General features: G+C 46.0%; 1 protein-coding gene across 1 annotated transcript in view; it reads left to right on the forward strand.

The window, feature by feature from the left end:
• The window catches only part of LOC121612487 (neural cell adhesion molecule L1-like), a 44083-nt gene that overhangs the window by 14135 nt on the left and 8987 nt on the right, over positions 1-20961 (forward strand). Inside the window, exons 2-20 of the mRNA XM_041945392.1 lie at positions 852-1211; positions 1950-1964; positions 4636-4738; positions 5506-5675; positions 7230-7352; positions 7813-7983; positions 8635-8749; positions 10093-10277; positions 11473-11604; positions 12889-13032; positions 13609-13720; positions 15051-15211; positions 15455-15614; positions 15851-15978; positions 16051-16152; positions 16545-16751; positions 17582-17652; positions 17762-17987; positions 20456-20562. Of these exons, the coding sequence (XP_041801326.1) occupies positions 1067-1211; positions 1950-1964; positions 4636-4738; positions 5506-5675; positions 7230-7352; positions 7813-7983; positions 8635-8749; positions 10093-10277; positions 11473-11604; positions 12889-13032; positions 13609-13720; positions 15051-15211; positions 15455-15614; positions 15851-15978; positions 16051-16152; positions 16545-16751; positions 17582-17652; positions 17762-17987; positions 20456-20562 (2577 nt within the window). The 5' untranslated portion in view covers positions 852-1066. The remainder of the gene's footprint in view (positions 1-851; positions 1212-1949; positions 1965-4635; positions 4739-5505; positions 5676-7229; positions 7353-7812; positions 7984-8634; positions 8750-10092; positions 10278-11472; positions 11605-12888; positions 13033-13608; positions 13721-15050; positions 15212-15454; positions 15615-15850; positions 15979-16050; positions 16153-16544; positions 16752-17581; positions 17653-17761; positions 17988-20455; positions 20563-20961) is intronic.

Genomic DNA, 20961 nt, shown 5'->3' on the forward strand with positions numbered 1-20961 from the left:
CGGCACTGTTTTGACTCTGTAGTCTTTGCATGTTCATCAGAGGGAAGTCCTTGAAGTGATTTCACTCTCGTTGTGTTGTGTTTGATGGAAGTGTTCCCATAAACGGAGCCGCGGCCTGATTTGAAGGGCTTTGAAGTGCCGCTCGGTTATTTTTAAAGTGCACAGCGGATTTCGAAAAGGATTTCACAAGCTTGAAGATGAGCCCACGGAGGAGAGTGTAATCCCTCACTTCCACATAGAACAAGAAAATCTCCAAACTTGGAGTGGCGAGGTTTATGGCCTGCATGGCGAGGCGGCGGTATGAAGGAACAAAGGGGGAGAGCCTGATCCATCTGTGTCTGCTTTCACCCCCCCCGACACTCCTGCTGTCACGGGTCAGCGTTCAGTCAGCAGTCGGGGACAAAGAGACGATGTTTGGATGAATGGAAATGCAGCAGAAAACACACACACACACACACACACACACACACACTATTTCTTTTTGTAATGTCATTAGCAGAGAAGATGTTTCCTGCTGCTTTGATCTGATCTTCTGTCTTTATCAGGATGACCTAATCCCTTCATCTTCACACACACACACACACACATCCTCTTTCATTTCGGGGGGGTTTGGAGCTGTGTTTAACTTCCATCACCTGCCCTGGAGTTCAGGTCAACATTAACTCCCCCCTGGAGTTCATTAATATTCTTCTGTTTGATGAAATTAATGATGTCTTTGCTCTCTCTCTTCTCCTCTCCCCCTGTCCTGTGTGCCCTCCCTTCCTCCCCCCTCATCCCTCCTTTGTTCTCGCGGTCAATCCTCCCTCCTCCTCCACCCCCCCCTCCTCCTGACTCTCCCCTCCACTCGGCAGCCGGAGCAGGACCTGACGGAGAGCCTCATTCAGACTTCAGACTGTGAAAGCAACACACACAACCTAAAACACAGTTGTTTGCTCCTGCCTCCTCTCTCCAGAGGGTCTGGGGGGGTCCCAGGAGTGTGTGTCTGCATAAGCTGGGAGGGTGTGTGTTTTTCATGTGTTGATGAGTGTGTGGGTGTCTTGCGTCACTTTTCATGGGACATTGAGAGATGCGTGTGTCACAGCGTCGGCGGACGGGCTATAGGGGGCCGTGCTCCCCCGCCTCCCCCCTGATCCTCCTCCTCCTCCTCCCTCTGTCCTTCCTCTCCTCCACGCCTCCGCTTGCTCAGGGAGCCATCCACATCCCCAAAGACTGTGAGTACTCCTCCTCCAACACCTCTCACTGTGAATACAGAAGAATACTCTGATAGGCTAATTAACACAGAAGGCTAACGATCCAGCAGGTTAACGATGTGGCTGCAGGATTAATTAGTCACATGGCCGGCCACTGTCAGCACCATGTTAATCTGGAGCTTTCTGTTTGTTCTGGTCTGGTCAGGCTAACCACACAGTCAGGTTTAGAATGACCTCTGGTCCCGGAGGTGAAGTTCAAAGGTCAGCAGGCTTTGCCATGATGGTCCCAGAGGAGAGGAAGAGGAGAGGAGGAGTCAGGTTCAGCTTGACCTTCAGCCAACGACCTTTGTTTGTGAGTGTGGCAGAGAGAGGAAGAGATAGAGGAGATGAGAAGAAGAGAGGGATGGAAACGAGAGAGTAGGGGGGGTGAAGAGAAAGATGGATGAAGGAGGACAGGGAAGGTGGAGAGATGAGAATAGAGGAGAAAGATGGAGGGAGGGAGGGGTGGAGAAGGAGGCACAGAGGGGAAAGATGTAAACTGATCTGGGACGCCATCGTGTCTGAGTCAGAAAAGCGAGAGGAAGGCACGTCCTGGAGACGAGTCAGTGTTATTTATCTTCAAGTAAAGGAATGAAAATGTTTCAGCCCTGAAATCAAACCTGCCGTCTTCAGCTTCAGTGACTCTGAGTGTTTTACGCCTGTGTTTGTCTCAATGTCTCCTTTCTGCTCTCCTTTCCTTGCTCTCGTGTGGACTCGCAGATAAAGTGCAGAACAGTAAGTGACCTTCCTTGTTGTGACAGTGAAGACGTGTGTGATGCCTCTTCACTGCTTACGTCACCTCGTTCCCACAAACCTGTCATGTAGAGGATGGAGGCCGTCAGTCCGGTCTGTCTTATTGTTGCCGTATCGCTGACTCTCTGTCCTCTGCCGTCCGTCCCTGCGGTCACACTGAAGTCATCGCTCTAATTGGTCGCATGTGTCTAAAACCTCCATGCATCCACACAGACGAGAGAACCACCAGATATTTGGCCCTCGTGGATTGTTTGAGCCTTTTCATTCAGAACTACATGACAGGTTTACTGACTGTTTAAAGCAAGAAAAATCCTTGATGTCAAGTGGGGAAAAATTCTATTAAAGGAATAGTTTGACATTTTGGGAAAATGGCTTTTATGCTTTCTGCATTAGATGAGAAGATTGAAACCTCTCTCATGTCCATACACTAAATATGGAGCTACAGCCAGAAGCCTGTTAGCTTAGCTTAGCACGAAGATGAAGCTCCGTGCAAGTCAAGATGACAAAATCCACTTACCAGTGCATTAATTAATGTGCATTTGTTTAATCTGCACAAAAACCAAAGAGTGAAAACAGGTCCTGGTGTTTGAGGGGACTGAACGGACAGACGTTCAGTTCAGTCTTCTGGAATCTTCTCATCGCAATCTTGGCAAGAAAGTGAAAAAGTTTATTTCCCACGTCAACTCATGTCAAGTCATGTCAGTTTTATTTATACAGCCCAGCATCACAAATCACAATTTGCCTCAAGGAGCTTTAGAATCTGTTCATCACCTTTGATTCAGATCAGAAAAAACTCCACAAACACCTATTTAACAAAGAAAAAACTGGAAGAATCCTGAGGCCGAGGAGGAATCTCTCTCAGGTCTGACACAATAACAGCACAGAAGAATTTTAATGACAATGTGGGAAGAATGTAGATAAAGGAGGACTGATCTTTAACAGATATCTGCACGTGACTGAAGAATCTGCAGGCAAAGGGACAAGGTTTGGTATCGGAGCGTATAGAACAGGAAGTCTTGGCCAGATATCTGTATGTGTTATCCAGAAATCCACTGGCCACACAGGAAACACTGGCTGTGTCCCCCAGATGATCATCAATGAGTTGATGGTGTTGCCAAATAGGCAGAAGCTTTATTAGTGATGGGATCCAACAGAGACAAACTAAAATAAGAACAATAAACTGCTCACAGGGTGAAAATAGTAGAAATGATTTCCTTCATTATTAGTTTATTAGGATGAGACATTAACAGTCCTCTTATATGACTGAACTTAACTGGACCTGAACATGCTTATTGGCGTCTCGATGGAAACACAAACAATCACTCAGCCAAAAAACCACAAAAATCCAATCATATAGTTATGTTTAAATGCAAAGTAGAAGATTACCTGGCTGCGTTATTGCTGACAGGTATAGAGGACTGCACACCTGTCCTCTTCTGCACACCACAGGTCCTGTGGGACCCACTGCAAATCTGTCAGGAGCAGCCAGTTTAAACTTTGCTGCAGGCGGTGTGGAACACACACATGCTGCAGGAACGAGCAGTAATGGTCAATATCATGGAGACCTGGAAACAGATGAGACCAGCATAGCTCACTATGAATTGTTCCTTCAGCAAACTGAGTCCAGGCTGCAGCTTTGACAGTTCTCCCACACTCACAACAGGCTTTCCCGTCCCTCAGCCGGCCGCTTACAGCAGGATGTGGTTACAGTCCATTACAATCACTCTGCAGGTTCTAATCATTGGATATGATGTGGAAATTAGAAAACATTCGATATGAATTATTTAGCTCCTCTGATAAGCTTGTAAAAGCCCAGCAAATTTCAGGAGATGGAGAAAACAACCAATAACAAACAAGCTCACACCTGCAGCTGGTAGAACAGGTGCTCTCTGGTCAGTCAGTGATCATCATCCAGTTCAGTGATGATACAGATTTAAAGCATGTTTGCCTCCGATGTTCAGAGATCAGACTGCAGATCAGGGATTCCCAGCAGGAGCTCTTGCACCTTGAATGTACCTGCAGTTACAGGTACATGGACAGGTTGTATCTTAACTAATCTGACAAAACAGAAAAGGATTTTAAAGATGTATTTGAGTGAGCTTGAACACCGGACCACTGTTTCCAACTGAGAAGCAAGAGGACAGCTGGCTAACAGTGATGGAGTAACAGTTCAGACTAGCCAGCGACGGGTAATGGATGGACAGTTTAAACCCATAGCTAAAAGGGATAAAGGGTTGACCTGCTTGTTAAAGTACAGATAAGTGGTTTAAATAATTAGCTAAAAGTAAAAGTTTGAAATAGACAATCGCAGACAGACAGAATAGTTGCTTAAAGTAATGGATTCAGGAAAAGTGTAAAAAAAAATGGTTGAAACATCAAGTTTTGCCGCTCCAGATGGCAGCAGCATGCAAACTAATGATAACATCCAGTTTTCAATCAGTTCGAATGATCACATCTGGAAGACGACAGGTGGTGTGATTGATTAGGGGGACTTGAGGTCATGTGGCAGTTTGAAACCAATACTGTAGATCAGCGGAGGTCTGGCCTCCCAATAATGGATCCTAATAATGGAGCAGATCTGTACTCCTGTGTTTGCTCGCCTGAACTGGCAATTAATGTACATCAGTAATACATTGTGTGTGTGTGTGTTCAGTGTCACAGCCTCCGGTGTTGACAGAGATGCCGACATCGTACACAGCCTTTTCTCCAGAAGACATCAATCTGCCCTGTGAGGCCTCCGGTAACCCAACACCCATGTACGTACAGCAACCTCAGTCACCCTGTGTGTGTGTGTGCGTGTGTGTGTGTGTGTGTGTGTGTGTGTGCGTGCGTGCGTGCGTGCGTGCGTGTGTGTGTGTGTGTGTGTGTGTGGGTACAAACACAACAACAAATAAGACACATGCATGCGTCCTGCCGTTTGTCCACTTCCTCCCTCTGGCCTTTCCGTTGGCATGGCGATAAATGTTCTTCTAATAACATCAGAGCAATAATAAAATCATCTCCGTCTTTCCGTTTCTCTTTGTCCCTTCCCTCCCTCCCACTCCTCCCTGCCTGCTCTCCCTCCTCGTCTGTCCTCTCCCACCTCCATCTCTTCTTTTCTCTTTCTCAGTTCAAACTTTTTTCATCATTTTAATAACTTTGGCCGCAGATTTTCTGTATTTTCGTTCATGTCAGAGTGCTGACCGTCGTCTTTAGCAAACGTCACCCAAGCAGGAGGAAATAGAGCATTTGTTGGGACTATTTTCAGCGGCGGATGAATCCACATTTGGTAGAAGGAACCAATGGGCTTAGAGCTGAGAGCCCCTGACAGGAAATCAGATGGTTTTGGTCTTTTTCATGGGGTTTATTGACACTAAGAAAAGAACAGAACTACCCCAGCCTGTGTTTTAAAGCCTTTTTTTCAGTCTATGAGTTCATTTCTTCGTTTTGTGCCGTGAAAACTGAGGTGTTGTGTCTGTCTGCTCTGTAGATGTCGATGTTTCATCACACTTGCTGGTAAATTGTCTCCTGCTCTCGTCTGCAGTTTCCGCTGGGTGAAGGACGGGAAGGCGTTCGGGTCGCAGCATGCAGGATCCGGGACGCTGCGAGCCGAAGAAGACGAGCCCCTCACGTCGTACGAAGGCCTTTACCGCTGCTACGCCTCCAACACCCTGGGGACCGCCATGACACAAACCATACAGGTCATCGTGGAGGGTGGGTCTCACACACACACACTCTGTACATACACAAACAAATATAATATGCACACACACACAGGCGCACTGTGTATCCAATGGGATCCTCACACATGCTGATTCATCAATGTCACATGAATGAAACGTTATGAAGGATTTACCGTAAGACACAAATCCTCTCCTTCCCTCTCAGCCCATCTCTCCTAATCCCACACACACACACACACACACACACACACACACACACACACACTTCAGTGACTCATGAGTGAGGTTGACTGGGGCCACCTGTTCTGCTCGCTCATCTCTTGTTACCGTGGCAACCATTTCCTGGAGACAGAGCTATGACGTCACTCGGCCCAGAGGCTGCACGGGGTTGCCAAGCGCGAGCGCTTCACCTGACGGTGTTCAGCCTCCGATAAACACACACTTGGTGGAGCGGAGAGCCACGTAGTAACAGCGGAAACGTGATGCGTGCATGTACATACACATCTGAATGTCCTGCAGTTATCACTGTGCACTCTGCTTTACAGACTGTTTTTAGCCTGGATTTCAGCTTTCAGCCCAGGATGATGAAGACTGAAGGCAATACTCAGGGTTCAGGGCGGAGAAAGTAACTTGATTTCCTCTCCATGATATTTTGTTTTATCAATATTGTTATTTACAGCTACTGTCGTCCTAAAAAGATGCTAGAATTGAGCATCAATCACAGACAGTGCAGTTAAAGACTGAGAAAAACATCCATCATAATGTATCAATTATAGGAAATGTGATTATACCGTCAGTAGATTTATGATACAACAATTTACATTGCATTAGCGAGGACATACAACCGTTCTAACAGAAAGCATGATAACTAATCTTGACCATCATTTTGGTTATTTTGTTTTGCTTCAGTCTAACTGCTCTCAGCAGCCTGTTCTCCTGCAGCAGCAGGCAGCTGATTACAGCAGAAAAGCTGTGATAAAGCCACAGTGCACCACCTGCTCAGCAGCAAACTGCAGGCAGAGAACAGGAGCTGGTCAACACAGCCAGCAGAGTCCGGTATTTGTCTCAGGAGGAGGTGAATCACCACGTGCACTCACACGTGACTCTAAATGAATCCTAATGGCTGCTATGATTACGAGGAATCCTGGCATTGTTTATAAAAGTTCAGCCCTCCTCCCTTCTGCAAGTATTATCCATTAAACCATTTCCTTTGATCAATAGTGTTACAGCAACTGAGAGGCAATCAGCGCTGAACAGAGCGTGGAACCACCGAACGTGGAACCACTGAACATGGAACCACAGAACGTGGCTCGATGGTAACAACCTGTGCTAAAATAAAAAGAAAGGAGCACTGAGTCACTGCAGGCTCTGCAGCATCGTCCTGCAGCATTCACTGCTCCCTGAACAAAAGTGGGACAGAAAACACAGGAAATGCATCAGAGCGATCGTGTTCAGCACTGTTGTGTTTGACGAGCAGAGAGTAATTCAGGTTTTACTGGATCAGCTGACAGAACCTCGTCTGGCTGGAGTGAGAGTCAGTCACGATCTAAGTTTTTAACTAATAACCTGTTGCTTTGTGTTTCAGCCCAACCGGTTCTGCTAAAACAACAGAAAGTACGAAAGGCAGCGTTCGAAGGAGACAGCATCGTCCTGCTCTGCAACCCCCCAGAGAGCTCCACCCCTCCTCACATCCACTGGATGGACAAGAGTGAGTCTGTCCTTCCTCTCGGCCGCTTGTGTTTCCGTCCGCTTTAATAGCTGCCATTCTGCGTGACGGACAGGCGGACGCTCTGTCTCCAGCAGCTGTCCTGTCCTCCTGTCTGTCTTCTGGTCTCTCTCTGAGCGCGTCTAAAATCTGAGGCGTCAGTCCAGCTGAGGGCTCTGCATCACTGCGCTGCACTGCAGACCGTTTCCACTCCAGCTAATGAATGCAGTCCTGTCAGCTGATGTTTCTGGGCTCCTCATATTTCTCTCTTTTTTCCTTTTCTTGTCCTCCGTTCTCTCTCTCCCTCTCTGCCTGTCTGATAATGAAATAGTGACTTTCAAGTTGTCAGTTTTGTTTAACTCAAATGTGAAAGTAAACACTGCAGTGCAGCCCAGCTTGGAGCCACTTCAACACAAAAACAAGGGAAGATTTTCTTTCATTGTTCCCTAACTGTTCCCTGCAGAGATGGTGCACATCAAGCAGAGCGACAGAGTGATGGTCGGCCTGGACGGGAACTTGTACTTCTCTAATCTCCTGAAGAGCGACAGCAGAGACGACTACATCTGCAACGCCCAGTATTCAGCAGCCAGGACCATCCTCCCAGAGTCTGCCGTCACCCTCACTGTCAAGCCCAGTGAGTGCACGCACGCACGCACACACACACACACACACACACACACACACTAAGACTGCAAACCCATAAACACAAAGATAAAAGAAAGCCCAGCGTGAGGCTCGTTTAAGACCACAGTGAAGCCACCACAGGCCTTCAGAGCAGCTTCAGTGTCCCTGTCATTGCCAGAAGTGAGTGGACGTCTGGGCCGAAAGGAATGAACAGCATTCTTCCTCATTGAACTGGAACCACTGAGTAAAAGTCAGACGTTAATTGCTTTAAGGAGGACTCCAGTGATTTCGTTCTGCAGTTCGATTAAACATAGTAGTAGTCCGTAGACTGGATCCTACAGTTCCCATAATGCAACTCCACAGAGCCTCCCTGCATCTCTCAAGGCAGAGTCGATGCTCTGATGTCACACATCGTGCTGCCTAATGCAGCTGCCAGTTTATTAGGTACAGCTAAAGTAACTAATGCAAATCTCTCACCATTAATTATAAATATAGTGCACTTAAATAATCCAAAATACAGAGATACATTGTGCTATGAAACTATACAATCCTGCAACATTTAATAGCAAAGAAAGCGAATCACTTACTTTGACAATGAATACAGAACAGTAGAGTGTGTACTGAGCTCATGTGCTCTCTCTCTCTCTCTCTCTCTGTCCAGGTAATGACTTCATTAATGGTAGAAAACCTCACTTCTTCCGTCCCTCTGGCTCCCACAGCTCGGTGCTGGCCCTCCGGGAGCACAGCGTCATCCTCGAGTGCATCCCCAGAGGCTTGTAAGGAACTCAGTGTGTGTGTGTGTGTGTGTGTGCTGCCTGCAGGCGGTTTCACACACTGTCCCATCCCGTGTGCACGCCGCCACCTTCACAGACTCATTCATCAGCAGCTTTACTTCAGAACAGCAACATGTGACCTGCTGAGGTCAAGACGCTGCAGTCTTCCTCTCTTCTTCAGCCCTTTAAATCTAACGAATGGCTCCCGTTGTCCTACGACGAGTTTGTGTTCAGACTTGATGGGGCTTTATTTTAATCACACGTGCACAACAAGTGGAAGGTGTGAAAGTGCTGGTTGAAGGTGAACACAGATCAGATGGTGTAGTGATGAATAAATCAATTTTCAGCCAATCACCAGTCTCACTGCTCTGAAACAGCCAATAGAGGAACGGCAAAACACGATGTTGAGGTTTTAGTTCTGCTCCATCTCAAGTCACAAATGATCACATCATATGGTAGTTGATGCAGCACAAACGCATTTGAACCGTTCTGCATCCTTTTAAAAGAAGCCCTGACCCACAGGACTGATGAGCCAGCACCACGTTAGAACAGGCCAGTCATCTACTGGTTAGAGTTTAATGAAAGTGGTTTCAGTATATTTCAGTATATGCATGAGTATATAAAAGTTCAAACTAGTGAGACGCAGCAGCGTCCTTTAAAGTCTAAGCCAGCCATGTCCAAACTATTCCATAAAGGGTCGTGTGGCTGCAGGTTTTCGTTCCAACCAAGGAGGAGCACACCAGGCTGGAATCAATTAATCAGATGATCTCAGTCTTCAGCTGATAACTAAGGGATCCCTTGATGTTGATTGGTTGGCCTGGTGTGCTCTTCCTTGGTTGGAACGAAAACCTGCAGCCACACGGCCCTTTATGGAATAGTTTGGACATGCCTGGTCTAAGCTAACAGCAAGTGAACTCCACATGCTGCGTGTCTTCATCAGCGTGGAAATGTGTTCTTCATCTGAATGTTTATACTGTATGTAAAACCATGTAAGCAGTGAAGATCCTGCACACACACACACACACACACACACACACACCAACACTAATCCCTTTCATTTATCTCTCTTCTGTGTCATTGCTATTTTGTGTTTGCTCTAATTATCCTCCTTCCCCTGAGAGCTCCGTCCCCATGGCGATAAATGGAGTGTCATTTTAATTTTGCCTTAACGATGAAATAGGATATTACATCACGAACACGGTCATCTGTGTTCATTCAGCTCTAATTTCCTGCAGATCTCTCTGAGTCGATCCATCTCCTTCCATCGATCAGTTGTCTTACCGTCACATCTTTCTCTCTCTGCTCTTCTTCTTCTTCTCTCTTCTGTCTTATCTCTGTCCCTGCAGACCCACTCCAAAGGTGGAATGGAAAAAGAAGGACGGCAGCCTGGATGAAACAACCGGCCAGCTGGACAGCCACGGCCGGTGGCTTCGCTTCGACAGCATCACGCTGGAAGACGACGGCGAGTACGAGTGTAGAGCCTTCAACGACCACGGCTCCGTCACGCACTCCTTCACCGTCACTGTGGAAGGTAGGCTGCTGAGCACCACACAGCACACGACTGGACCCGTTAACAATCAGTTCAGAGACGTTGTGAGATGCTGTTGTTTTACCAGCAGGCGACTGCGAGAAGTCAAAGAAAGCTCTCGCTGTTTGAGCTGAGGCAAAAGGAAAGCCTGCAAACCTTTGATAGAATAGAAAGTTCCTTTCACAGGAAGCAGCAAAGGTTATGTCTTCGTTTTCACAAACTTTAAAGGGGCACAGCAGTTATTTAGCCTTGCATTTCTGTTTTTTGGGCGAATCAGAACAGACAGATTTCCTAACAGTCAAAACCGCAGCTCCTCCTGTGGGTCATCTTTGCAACGACATTACGACCCCTGTTTACGTTTATCGCTAAGCAGCGACCTCTAGCGGCCGTAGTAGTTATGACAGGAGCAATGACAACAAAGAAATCAGGTGACGTAGTTGAAAGAGCAATAAAGTCCAGAAAATAGAGGGAGGCACACAGCGACCGTTTCACACCATTAACCACGTGACGATGAAGGTCCGCCACGCCTGTCGCTGCTACTCAACATTCAGAACATTCAGATATGTTGCTTTGGGAGTTATTGGCAATCGACCTAGTCAATGATTTAAGTCTGAGGATAATGTGCATATTTGATGCAGAAAAGTCAGAGGTGTCTTCTCTGTTTGTCTCCAGCATACATCAGTCATGTACTGGAATACAATTCCCACAATGCAACTCAGTAGCACAGGATTTATGTTCTAAATTTGTGGCCTCTGAATGACCCTGATGACATGATCAGGTTGATTTTCTCACACCACTTGTGTGAGAAGGGGGTACTCAGGGGGCTGCAGCCCCCCCTGCTGGCTACTGAAAACAGTATTTTAACTTTGAAGTCACCTTTAATCAAAAAAAGTCTTTTGTGGATGCATCATTCTGTTGTATTGACGTATTTAAAACGGGAACATGTGATGGAAAATTAGCAGGATCTCCGCTGCTGAACATGAGCTAACGTTGACTCAGTAAAGTTGTGGCGAAGAAAAGATGATTTTTACACAATAAACAGTCTAAAATCAATGTGCATGTGTTTGATGTCACACGGCTGCGGCGGCTGTCAGTGGTTGGCTTATCTTCAGGCTTTTCCTTCATTTTTCATGCTTCAGTTGTTTAGCTGTTCTTTAGCTGCAGCAGTAAATCACAGACGTTTGCTTTTTGTTCGTAGCGGCTCCCTACTGGGTGAAGGAACCTCAGAACCTGCTGTACGCCCCTGGAGAAACTGTGCGACTGGACTGTCAGGCTGAAGGCATCCCGACCCCCGTCATCACCTGGAGCATCAACGGTCAGACGGTCACAGGTACGCCTGTTTATTTAGTATGATTATATTGAATGCACCTTACTGTGTGTGTGTGTGTGTGTGTGTGTGTGTGTGTGTGTGTGTGTGTGTGTGTGTGTGTTCAGTGAAGTAGTTCGGCTCTGCCTGGTCTGGCTCTGAGGCCTAATTGAGTTCACGTTTTCAGTCTGCAGTGATCAGCACTTTTTACATTAATGTTTCAGGTGAAGTTTGACTTTGACTCATTAAATGAGACAAAGCTTGATTATTTCAGGGAAGAGCAGCGAGCACTTCCTGGCTCCGCCCGGTCCACCATAACAGAAAACCTCTTAGGCTCCGATGAATCAGGCAGGATGCTTCTGCTGAGGCGGACTCGCCAAGAGCCTCAGCTGACTCCCAGGGAGAGGGAGAGAGAGAGAGAGAGAGAGGAAAGAAGGATGAGAAGGTAGAAAGAAGGAAGGAAGCACAGAAAGAAAGACAGAAGTGAATAATGCAAGATGGAAGGGAATGATGGAAGGAGGAAAGTGGGAAAAGAGGAAACAGGGAAAGGAGGCACAAAAGAAGGAATAAACAAAAGAAGTGAGGTAGAAAGAAAGAAAGAAAGAAAGAAAGAAAGAAGGGGAGAAGAGGAACAGTGGAAGGGAGGAAGAAGAACTAAAGAAAGACAGAAAGAAAGAGAGAAGTGAAGAAAGGTAGACCGAAAGAAATGATGGAAGGAGGAAACAGGGAAGGGAGGAAGAAATGGAGGAATGAATAAAAGAAGTGAAGTAGGAAGAAAGAGAGAAAAGAGAGGAGAGAGAGGAGAAGGAGGGAAGAAAGGAAGGGAAATTAAATGAAGAAAGAATGAATGAAATAAAGGGAAGGATGGATGGAGGAAGAAAGAAATGAAGGAAAAAGAAAGTTAAACAGTGGAGAGAGAGAGAGAGAGAGAGAGAGAGAGAGAGCGAGGGGTCAGACTGAGTCACAGCTGCAGCTTCATCTGTTGGACGTCGTCTTCATCAAACACGTCTTTGTGTCCAGAGTTTATGTTTGACAAACTCTCCTCCTCGTGTTTCTCACCGTCCTCCTCCTCCTCCTCCACCTGTTTCTCACCATCCTCCTCCTCCTGCTCCTCCTGTTTCTCAACGTCGTCCTCCTCCTCCTCCTCCTCCTGTTTCTCATGTCCTCCTCCTCCTCCTCCTCCTCCTGTTTCTCATGTCCTCCTCCTCCTCCTTGTGTTTCTCATCGTCGTCCTCCTCCTCCTGCTTCTCATGTCCTCCTCCTCCTCCTCCTCCTGTTTCTCACCGTCCTCCTCCTCCTCACCTGCAGAGGTGGATGATGACCCTCGTCGGAGCGTCTCAGGTGGTGTGTTGATACTGAGGGACGTTGAATTTGCTGACACGGCGGTGTATCAGTGTGAGGCCACCAACAATCACAGCTCCATCCTCCTCAACACCTACCTCTACGTCATCGGTATGTTCCTGCTGCTCCGCTTGTACTGCAACTACTGCACTGCTGTACTGCAACTACTGCACTGCAACTACTGCACTGCTATACTGCTGTACTGCTGTAGTACTGTACTACTGTACTACTGTACTGCTGCACTGCTGTACTACTGCACTGCTGTACTGATGCACTGCTGTACTACTGTACTACTGTACTACTGCACTGCTGTACTGCTGTACTACTGCACTGCTGTACTGATGCACTGCTGCACTGCTGTACTACTGTACTGCTGTACTACTGCACTGCTGTACTGCTGTACTACTGCACTGCTGTACTGATGCACTGCTGTACTACTGTACTACTGTACTACTGTACTACTGCACTGCTGTACTACTGTACTACTGTACTACTGCACTGCTGTACTACTGTACTGCTGCACTACTGTACTACTGCACTGCTGCACTGCTGTACTACTGTACTACTGTAACTACTGTTACTACTGTACTGCTGTACTACTACACTGCTGTACTACTGCACTGCTGTACTTGTACTGTATGTGATAGTGTAGTAACAGTGTGTATTTGTGTCCTCTGTGTCCCTCAGAGCTCCCCCCTCAGATCCTGTCCTCTGATGGGGTGGTGTACAGAGTCACTGAGGGTGGAAGCGTCAGGCTGCACTGTCAATCCTTTGGCTCTCCACGACCACACGTCACATGGTGAGACACACACACACGCACATGCACACGCACACACACACACACACACACACACACACACACACACAGGAAGTAGCCTGACTGCTGCTGCCGGGGGTCCCTCAGTCAAAACAGTGAAAACAAAGCATGTAGTTTGATGACATCATCGAGTAGCGTGGGATCATGGGAGTTGTTGTCTTCATTGTTAAAGAACCACCGTTAAATGTTACGAAGTAAAGTAGTAAAGTTTTATTCACGTTACGGTACGAGGCATCGTCTGGTTTCCATTGACAGGCGACCACATCAAATGATACCTAGAATAAAACTACAAATCTCTCTGGGCTTGAACCTTGTCGGACACGTTTGGGATAATTAACTACACAAGTCAACAACATGAATAATAGTCTCGTCATTTGAAGACAATTGTGATGTCTCTGTAATGTGAAGATGTCACAGAGAAGATCATGTTTTAAAGTCTTTAGCACCTTGAAATCTTTGAATCAGTCGCTGTGCTCAGAGAACCAAACAGAGAGGTGATCAGTTATTCACTTTCAGTGTGGCAGCGCCCTCAGGTGGTCGCATGAACAAAACGCACTCTGGAGTCTCGGGTAGGAGCTGAACTCAGTCAGCCCATTCAGTGGTTTCATGCTTTTCATGAAGACATTCAGTCCATCGGCAACTGTTCCTGAACATATGAGCTCCTGAGCTGTACCCACCGACGTCGCTGAATATTTACACACATTTGTGGTTTAAAGAGATAAAAGGAAGTTTATATTCTTAAGGTAACACATACACATGTTTTTACGGCTAATTCTGATACGTCTTAGACCTATTGATTAAAAAATCAGTTGAAATGACAGTAAATACGTTTTCGTACAGTGCAGAGACGGCTTCTAAACAACTTTAGATCGCAACATAAAAAGATAAAGTGGAATTTAGCAGTAAAATAAATACACAAAATGTTGAATTGTGTACTTTTCAACACACAGCGGCAGATTTCTTGTCCATTCAGAGATAAACAGACAACAAGGTTTGCATTACACAGAAACTCTTCCCACATGCGAGCTTGTTCTACAGGCTTCAGGCACTATGTGTCCAGACTGCTACTGCTTCTCTCTCTGGTCCACCGTTTATTGATCTTCTTCTTATTATCCATTCACTGATGAGCCAGGAAACACACTTCCATTGATCGAGCTCCTGGGAGTCACTGCTGTTAGTGGTTTTCATTGCTGGGTCTCTGATGTTGGAATAAACCCTGAAACACTCAGGAGGGACGGAGCTGCAGCAACACCCCTGATTAATGTGTGTGATGATCGATGTGTGTGTGTGTGTGTGTGTGTGCTCTCTGCAGGGAAGGTGAGGACAGGCTGCCCTTGCTGTCCGACCCCCGCGTCTCCCTGCTGACCAATGGGACAATCGAGCTGTCCGACGTCAGTCACGATGACAGTGGAGTGTACACCTGCTCCGTCAAACACAACAACATCTCCATCACGGCTCACCTGGAAGTCTTCAGTGAGTCTCAACCCATAAATACACATCAGCTCTGCAGTGGACGAGCACCTGTGACGAGTTACTGTGAAATTTTATGACTCTGTGGGAACTAATGCAAATACATGCAGCGTGTGAAAAATGATTAATCTTTACACATATGATACAGGAGGGAATAGAACCACAGATGTGCCAGATGTGCACACAATAGAAGCTCAGTCCTCAGCACACCTGCTCACAGCTACCTGTCCTGTATTCTCCTGTCAGATCGGACGGGGATACTGACGAGACCCCGGGACGTCCGTGCACTCAGAGGAACCAGCGCTCTGCTGGACTGTCACTTCTACAAAGACCCTCAGCTGCTCAAGTACCAGATCATCTGGAGGAAAGACGGACAAAAACTGCAGGAATCATCACCCGATGACAAGTAAACACACGCTGAGATGCTTCAGTCCACCGCCGGACTGAAGCACGTTAATATCCAGAAACATCGTGTTGAACAGGAAGTCACTGTGATGGAGATCAACTAGTATCAACAGACCATAATTAAAGTCTGGCAGCAAAATATGTATTGACACTGACACTATACATGATTGTGTGTGTTTACGTTTGTGTGTGTGTGTGTGTGTGTGTGTGTGTGTGTGTGTGTGTGTGTGTGTGTAGGTACACCGTCTTTGAGAATGGCACCCTGAAAGTGACAGACGTCCAATCAAATGACAACGCACCTTACTCTTGTGAGGTCATCACGGATCTGGACCATGTGGAGGCCACTGGCTCCATCACGGTGGAAGGTATGTGAATGTGTGTGTGTGTGTGTGTGTGAGGTTAGTTTTAACACTGACAGTTTCCTGTTGGACCCTCAGCACGGCCGGACCCTCCCAAAGATCTGTCTCTGTCTGACGTTGAAGACCACAGCCTCACTCTCAGCTGGATCCCTGGAGACTCTAACAACAGCCCCGTCATAGGTACTGAACCCACACACACACACACACACACACACCTAATGTACTCATGGATGCTGCTTGTTTCACATTCAGAATGACCTGTCTTACCTCAAGTTAAATACCACCTTTTTAAAATCCATGGCTCTGACCAGATAGCTATATGCTAAGCTAATTAGCTAATTCTGCTGTCTGAGCTAACATCCTTGTTTTACACACTGAACATTTTCCACCCATTCAGAAAGTATTAACTGTACCTTCCTCTGAAGCGTTGGTGGGTCGTGGTGGACAGGACGTTGGGATGTTGCTGCGCAGCCTCGGGGGCACTGATCCTCCCTGAGTTTTCTGCTCAGAGAACGTGGTCCTAACATTTTACAGGAAGGAGTATTAGCGTCATCGTGTCTGTCTCCTCTCAGAGTTCATCGTGGAGGCCCGGGAGGAGCAGCACACGGAGATGGGGAAGTGGAGGTGGGAGGAGTGGAAGAGAGTGCCCGGGGACTTCAACCACCTGCAGCTGACGCTCCACCCTTACTGCACCTACCGCTTCCGAGTTACCGCCGTCAATGAGCTGGGCTCCAGCGACCCCAGCGGGCCCTCAGACCATCACAGCACGCCGCCGGCTGGTAAGTGACACCGGGCACTAACACTTACATTTTTATTGAAAGTCTGGATGAGATTTTCAGTACAGCTGTTAAGTTTGACTCCATTAAAATAATGTAATTCTGAAAGGAATAAGTGATTATTTTTGGGAAATATATTTACCGTGAATTCTCAAATAGTGGCCGGGGGCTTTAGTTGAAGCAGGCATGTATAAGAGACAGGCCTTTAATTCTGATCCTCCCTGCTTGATAAGCTTATGTGGTCATATTGGGTCATATTTGTTTGCTGATCCACTCATGTTTGCCCTGTTAAATCTTTGTTCTAGTACAAACTCAGCACTTCTTATATTGGTTTCTAATGAAAAGCCCTCTGTGTTTTCATGCACAGAATCCAATAATTTTGCAACAAGGCTTTTAAAAGTTTGTCAGAATATGTTGTGTAAAACTCAGTGACTTGCAGTGTTCCATTACTGTACTTCAAATGTGGCTAATATATTATATTGTATGTTATTTATACAAAATACAGTTGCAGTGATGACGTTCTTCCCATTATTTGGGACCAGGCTTTTATTTGAGGGAACATAATTTTCACTTCACTTCACAACATTGATACCACCCTCATGCCTGACTATGAAGCTACTGCCAGTTTATCTTGTTTCCAGTCTTTATGCTAAGCTAATCTAATGGTAGCTAACCTGCTAACTGTAATTTCATATTGATGGGACAGATATGAGAGTGGCATCAAACTTCTCATCTAACTTCCAGCAAGAAAGTAAACTATCGTATTGTATTAACTGTCCCTTTAACATGGGGTGTTTTATACCTTTGTGTCTTCCTCTGCCTCTTTCCTCCAGTTCCTGACAGAAACCCCACTGGTGTCCACAGTGACTCCACAGACCCGAACACTCTAACCATTACATGGGATGTGAGTACTTCAGTCTGTGCATCTGTGTGGAAACATGCTCTGAAGCGTTCCCATGCATGCACACCAGAATGAATCCAAACCCGTTTTATATGCCTGTGTGTCTTTGCAGGAAATGGACAAGCGGTCCCACAACGGGCAGGGCTTCCTGTACAAGGTGTCATGGCGGGAGGCTGGGGGAACGAACGTACACTGGAACCATGCCGACACACAGTCGCCACCATTCTTGGTTAACAACACGGGAACGTACACAGCGTTTGAGATCAAAGTCCAGGCTGTCAACTCACTCGGACAAGGACCGACGCCGGAGCCCAAGATCGGACACTCTGGAGAAGACAGTACGTCAACCTGAGCACTTTGATCGTTCATTTCAGTGACAGAGCCAGAGATGTGATGATGGGAGGGTCCTTTACTGCACAAACTGTAATTGTGCGACAACTATGAGCCTACACACACAAACACTTTGTGTAGGAATTATCAACGACAGACAGGTGTGCAAAATAAGCTTTACCTTCTGAGACAATCAAACACACCCTGAGTGCTTTAGGTTTTCCCATCAATACTTCAAGTTCATTGAGTGAAACGTATCTGGTGTCAATTAGACTCTATGAAACAAATTCAGTTATAATTGTCTGTATCTAATAGTCTCATCATCAGTTTTAAAGTTAAGATCTTCTGCACAACTAAACTTCTTCATGGCCAATAAGAAAGAAATGAGAGAAAATAAAACTGTCCAATGGAAACGAAAACAGTGAGAAATTCCTTCTGACTAATTCCCTCATAGACGAAGGTCAAAATTCCCTTCTCATACAAAAGAGTCTGGATATAAAAAGAATGAAATCATCTTCCTATAAAATGTCCTCACAAAGCGTCACATCCAGCCTTGTTCTGCAAAAATGTCAAATCCAGTGTCTGAAAGTAGAGACAAACATCTTGTTAATGGTGGAAAACAGGCGATCTGCTGTGCAGCTCGCCACGGGCGGCGTGATAACTGCTGTCAGTGGTTGTCTGAGGGAAAATGTCTTTAGGTCAAGAGTCAAGAGCCTCAATGAGTGACGGACAGGCAGCTGTAGCTTAACTGCACGACAGTTTTGTGCAACGCCCCCATTTGCATGAGAAACATCTTGTCTCATCAGTCTCAGTTTGGCCTGGCAGGCTGGTGCATTTATCACCAAGAGGCTGTAACCTGGCCTACATGTAGCGCCACATGCTATCCATCACAGGTTTGCCTTTACTCAGCATAGCTCACTCCATCACCTTCAGTGTTCTGTGAGTCTGACTTTCTGAGGCCTGTTGTCACTGACATCAGGTCACTCACACAAAGATTGTTTTTCTAGGCTCAGAAAAGGTTTTCAGATATAAAACCTCGGTTTGATGACTGACAATATGGCGAGTAATAACTGATCTTGTTTGCTGGGTGCCTTGTTGTTATTATTGGCATGAGGCAACGCAAGAGCCACTCGCCTTACAACAAGGCACCCAGCAAAACAAGATCAGTTATTACCCTTGCAAACTATATATCAAAACGTGCGGCTCGATCGGGAATGGTGTGCTACAACTTTTATAGCTCTTTCGTCATTAATTCGCAAAGTTCTACGCAAAAAACTGTGAAGAATTTCCCCCTAAGAAATGAATGGGGAAATTTCCTCAAATTTCAGCCTTTTTCAATCGTCCGCTGCTTCGCCATACTTTCTCCTAGAGACTTCATTCAAACTTTAAAACATAGATCATTTTGTCAGCTCGAAATAAACCATGGCACATTTTTTGATATCTCTTACGGTTTTCGAGCTATGACCATCTAAAGACCATAAAGTTTCTCAAAAAATGCTCAGAATTTCTCCCCTAGAGAGTGGATGACATCATCAGTTAGAGTGACAGAGCCAGTAAGAAATCGCCTGAAATTGTTTTCTAAAATCCAAACGGTGAATAGGAGACACATAATACCGTTTTGTCACAATCACAAGTTGTTCAGAAGAAACCGACAGCGAGAAAGTGGCTGTTCAGGAACAGGTAAAAAGTGGGAGAGATAGAGAGGTAATTATCAGCAGGTGGGGCAGAAGTTACACACGCACACACATACACATTCAGACACACATATACCACATACATCTCCATGTAGGAACTGGTTGGGCTGTTTGTTCAAAATACTTGGGACAATTTGATAAATGTGTAGTTCAAGCAGACACACAAACAGACGAAGACCCACACATACGCAGTCACACATAACGACAGATAAATACACACAGACAGCCTCATATACATAGACAGGCACAACGCGTTAGCTCTATTAGCGCCGTTAGCATTAGCGCCGTTAACTTTGCTAGCTCTACTAGAAATGTTAGCACCATTAGCTCTGTTAGCATTAGCATCATTAGCTCTATTAGCGCCATTAGCTGTTAGCTCCATTAGTGTTAGCTCTGTTAGCTATGCTAGCATTAGCTCCGTTAGTTCTGTAAGCGCCGTTAGCATTGATTCAGTTAATAAGACCAGCAGCCCCCTCGTGCCACTGTCAAAATTTTGGCGGTGCCGGAATTGTCTTGTTGTTGTTGTTGTTGTGTCATCATTGGACACTGCACCAGATCACCCGCGGCGTATGTATCTGATAAGTTCATTCAAAATTCACTCAAGATTTAATCAATAGTGAAAACACAGAGAGGCTCCAATAGAGAAGCAGCTTAGAAGACAGCAACAGCAACCAGTCCCTTAGCTTTCCTGATTTCTCTCTCACTCTCCCTCTATGTCTCTCTCTGTCTCTCTCTGTCTGTCTCTCTCTCTCTCTCTGTCTCTCTCTCTGTCTCTCTCTCAGTGCCTGAGGAAGCTCCTACTGGAGTTGAAACAAACGTGATGAACAGCACAGTCAGAGTCACGTGGAACGAAGCCCAGAATGTCCGTGGTCTGCTGCTGGGATATAAGGTACCACCTCCAGGAGGGTTTTTGGTCCTGTTAGTTCAATATTTTTTTAAAAAGAGAACAAGAATTTAATAGCATTGACAGCTGAACTTTGGCCATGAGCCCAGAAAGAGCTGATTACCTTGAGGTGCAGATAGCACCACCATGTGGCCACTTTCACTCATAACACCAGGAGGCCTAAACTGAATTGCACAGTTCAAGACAAACAGGGGGACTATCAGTGAAGGCCAGAACAGATTTAGCAAAACATGTTTTTTACCACTCTTCATTAAAAATAATCTGATTTTCATCAAGTTTGCTAAATAATATTTTTGGACTACCCAAAAAGTTGTGATGTGGAAATGTATTATAATTTCATAATTTTGCACAACATAAAGAATTGTGTGTACAGTGATGTGCAAC

Source organism: Chelmon rostratus, chromosome 10 (assembly GCF_017976325.1).
Source record: "Chelmon rostratus isolate fCheRos1 chromosome 10, fCheRos1.pri, whole genome shotgun sequence".
NCBI lineage: Eukaryota > Metazoa > Chordata > Actinopteri > Chaetodontiformes > Chaetodontidae > Chelmon > Chelmon rostratus.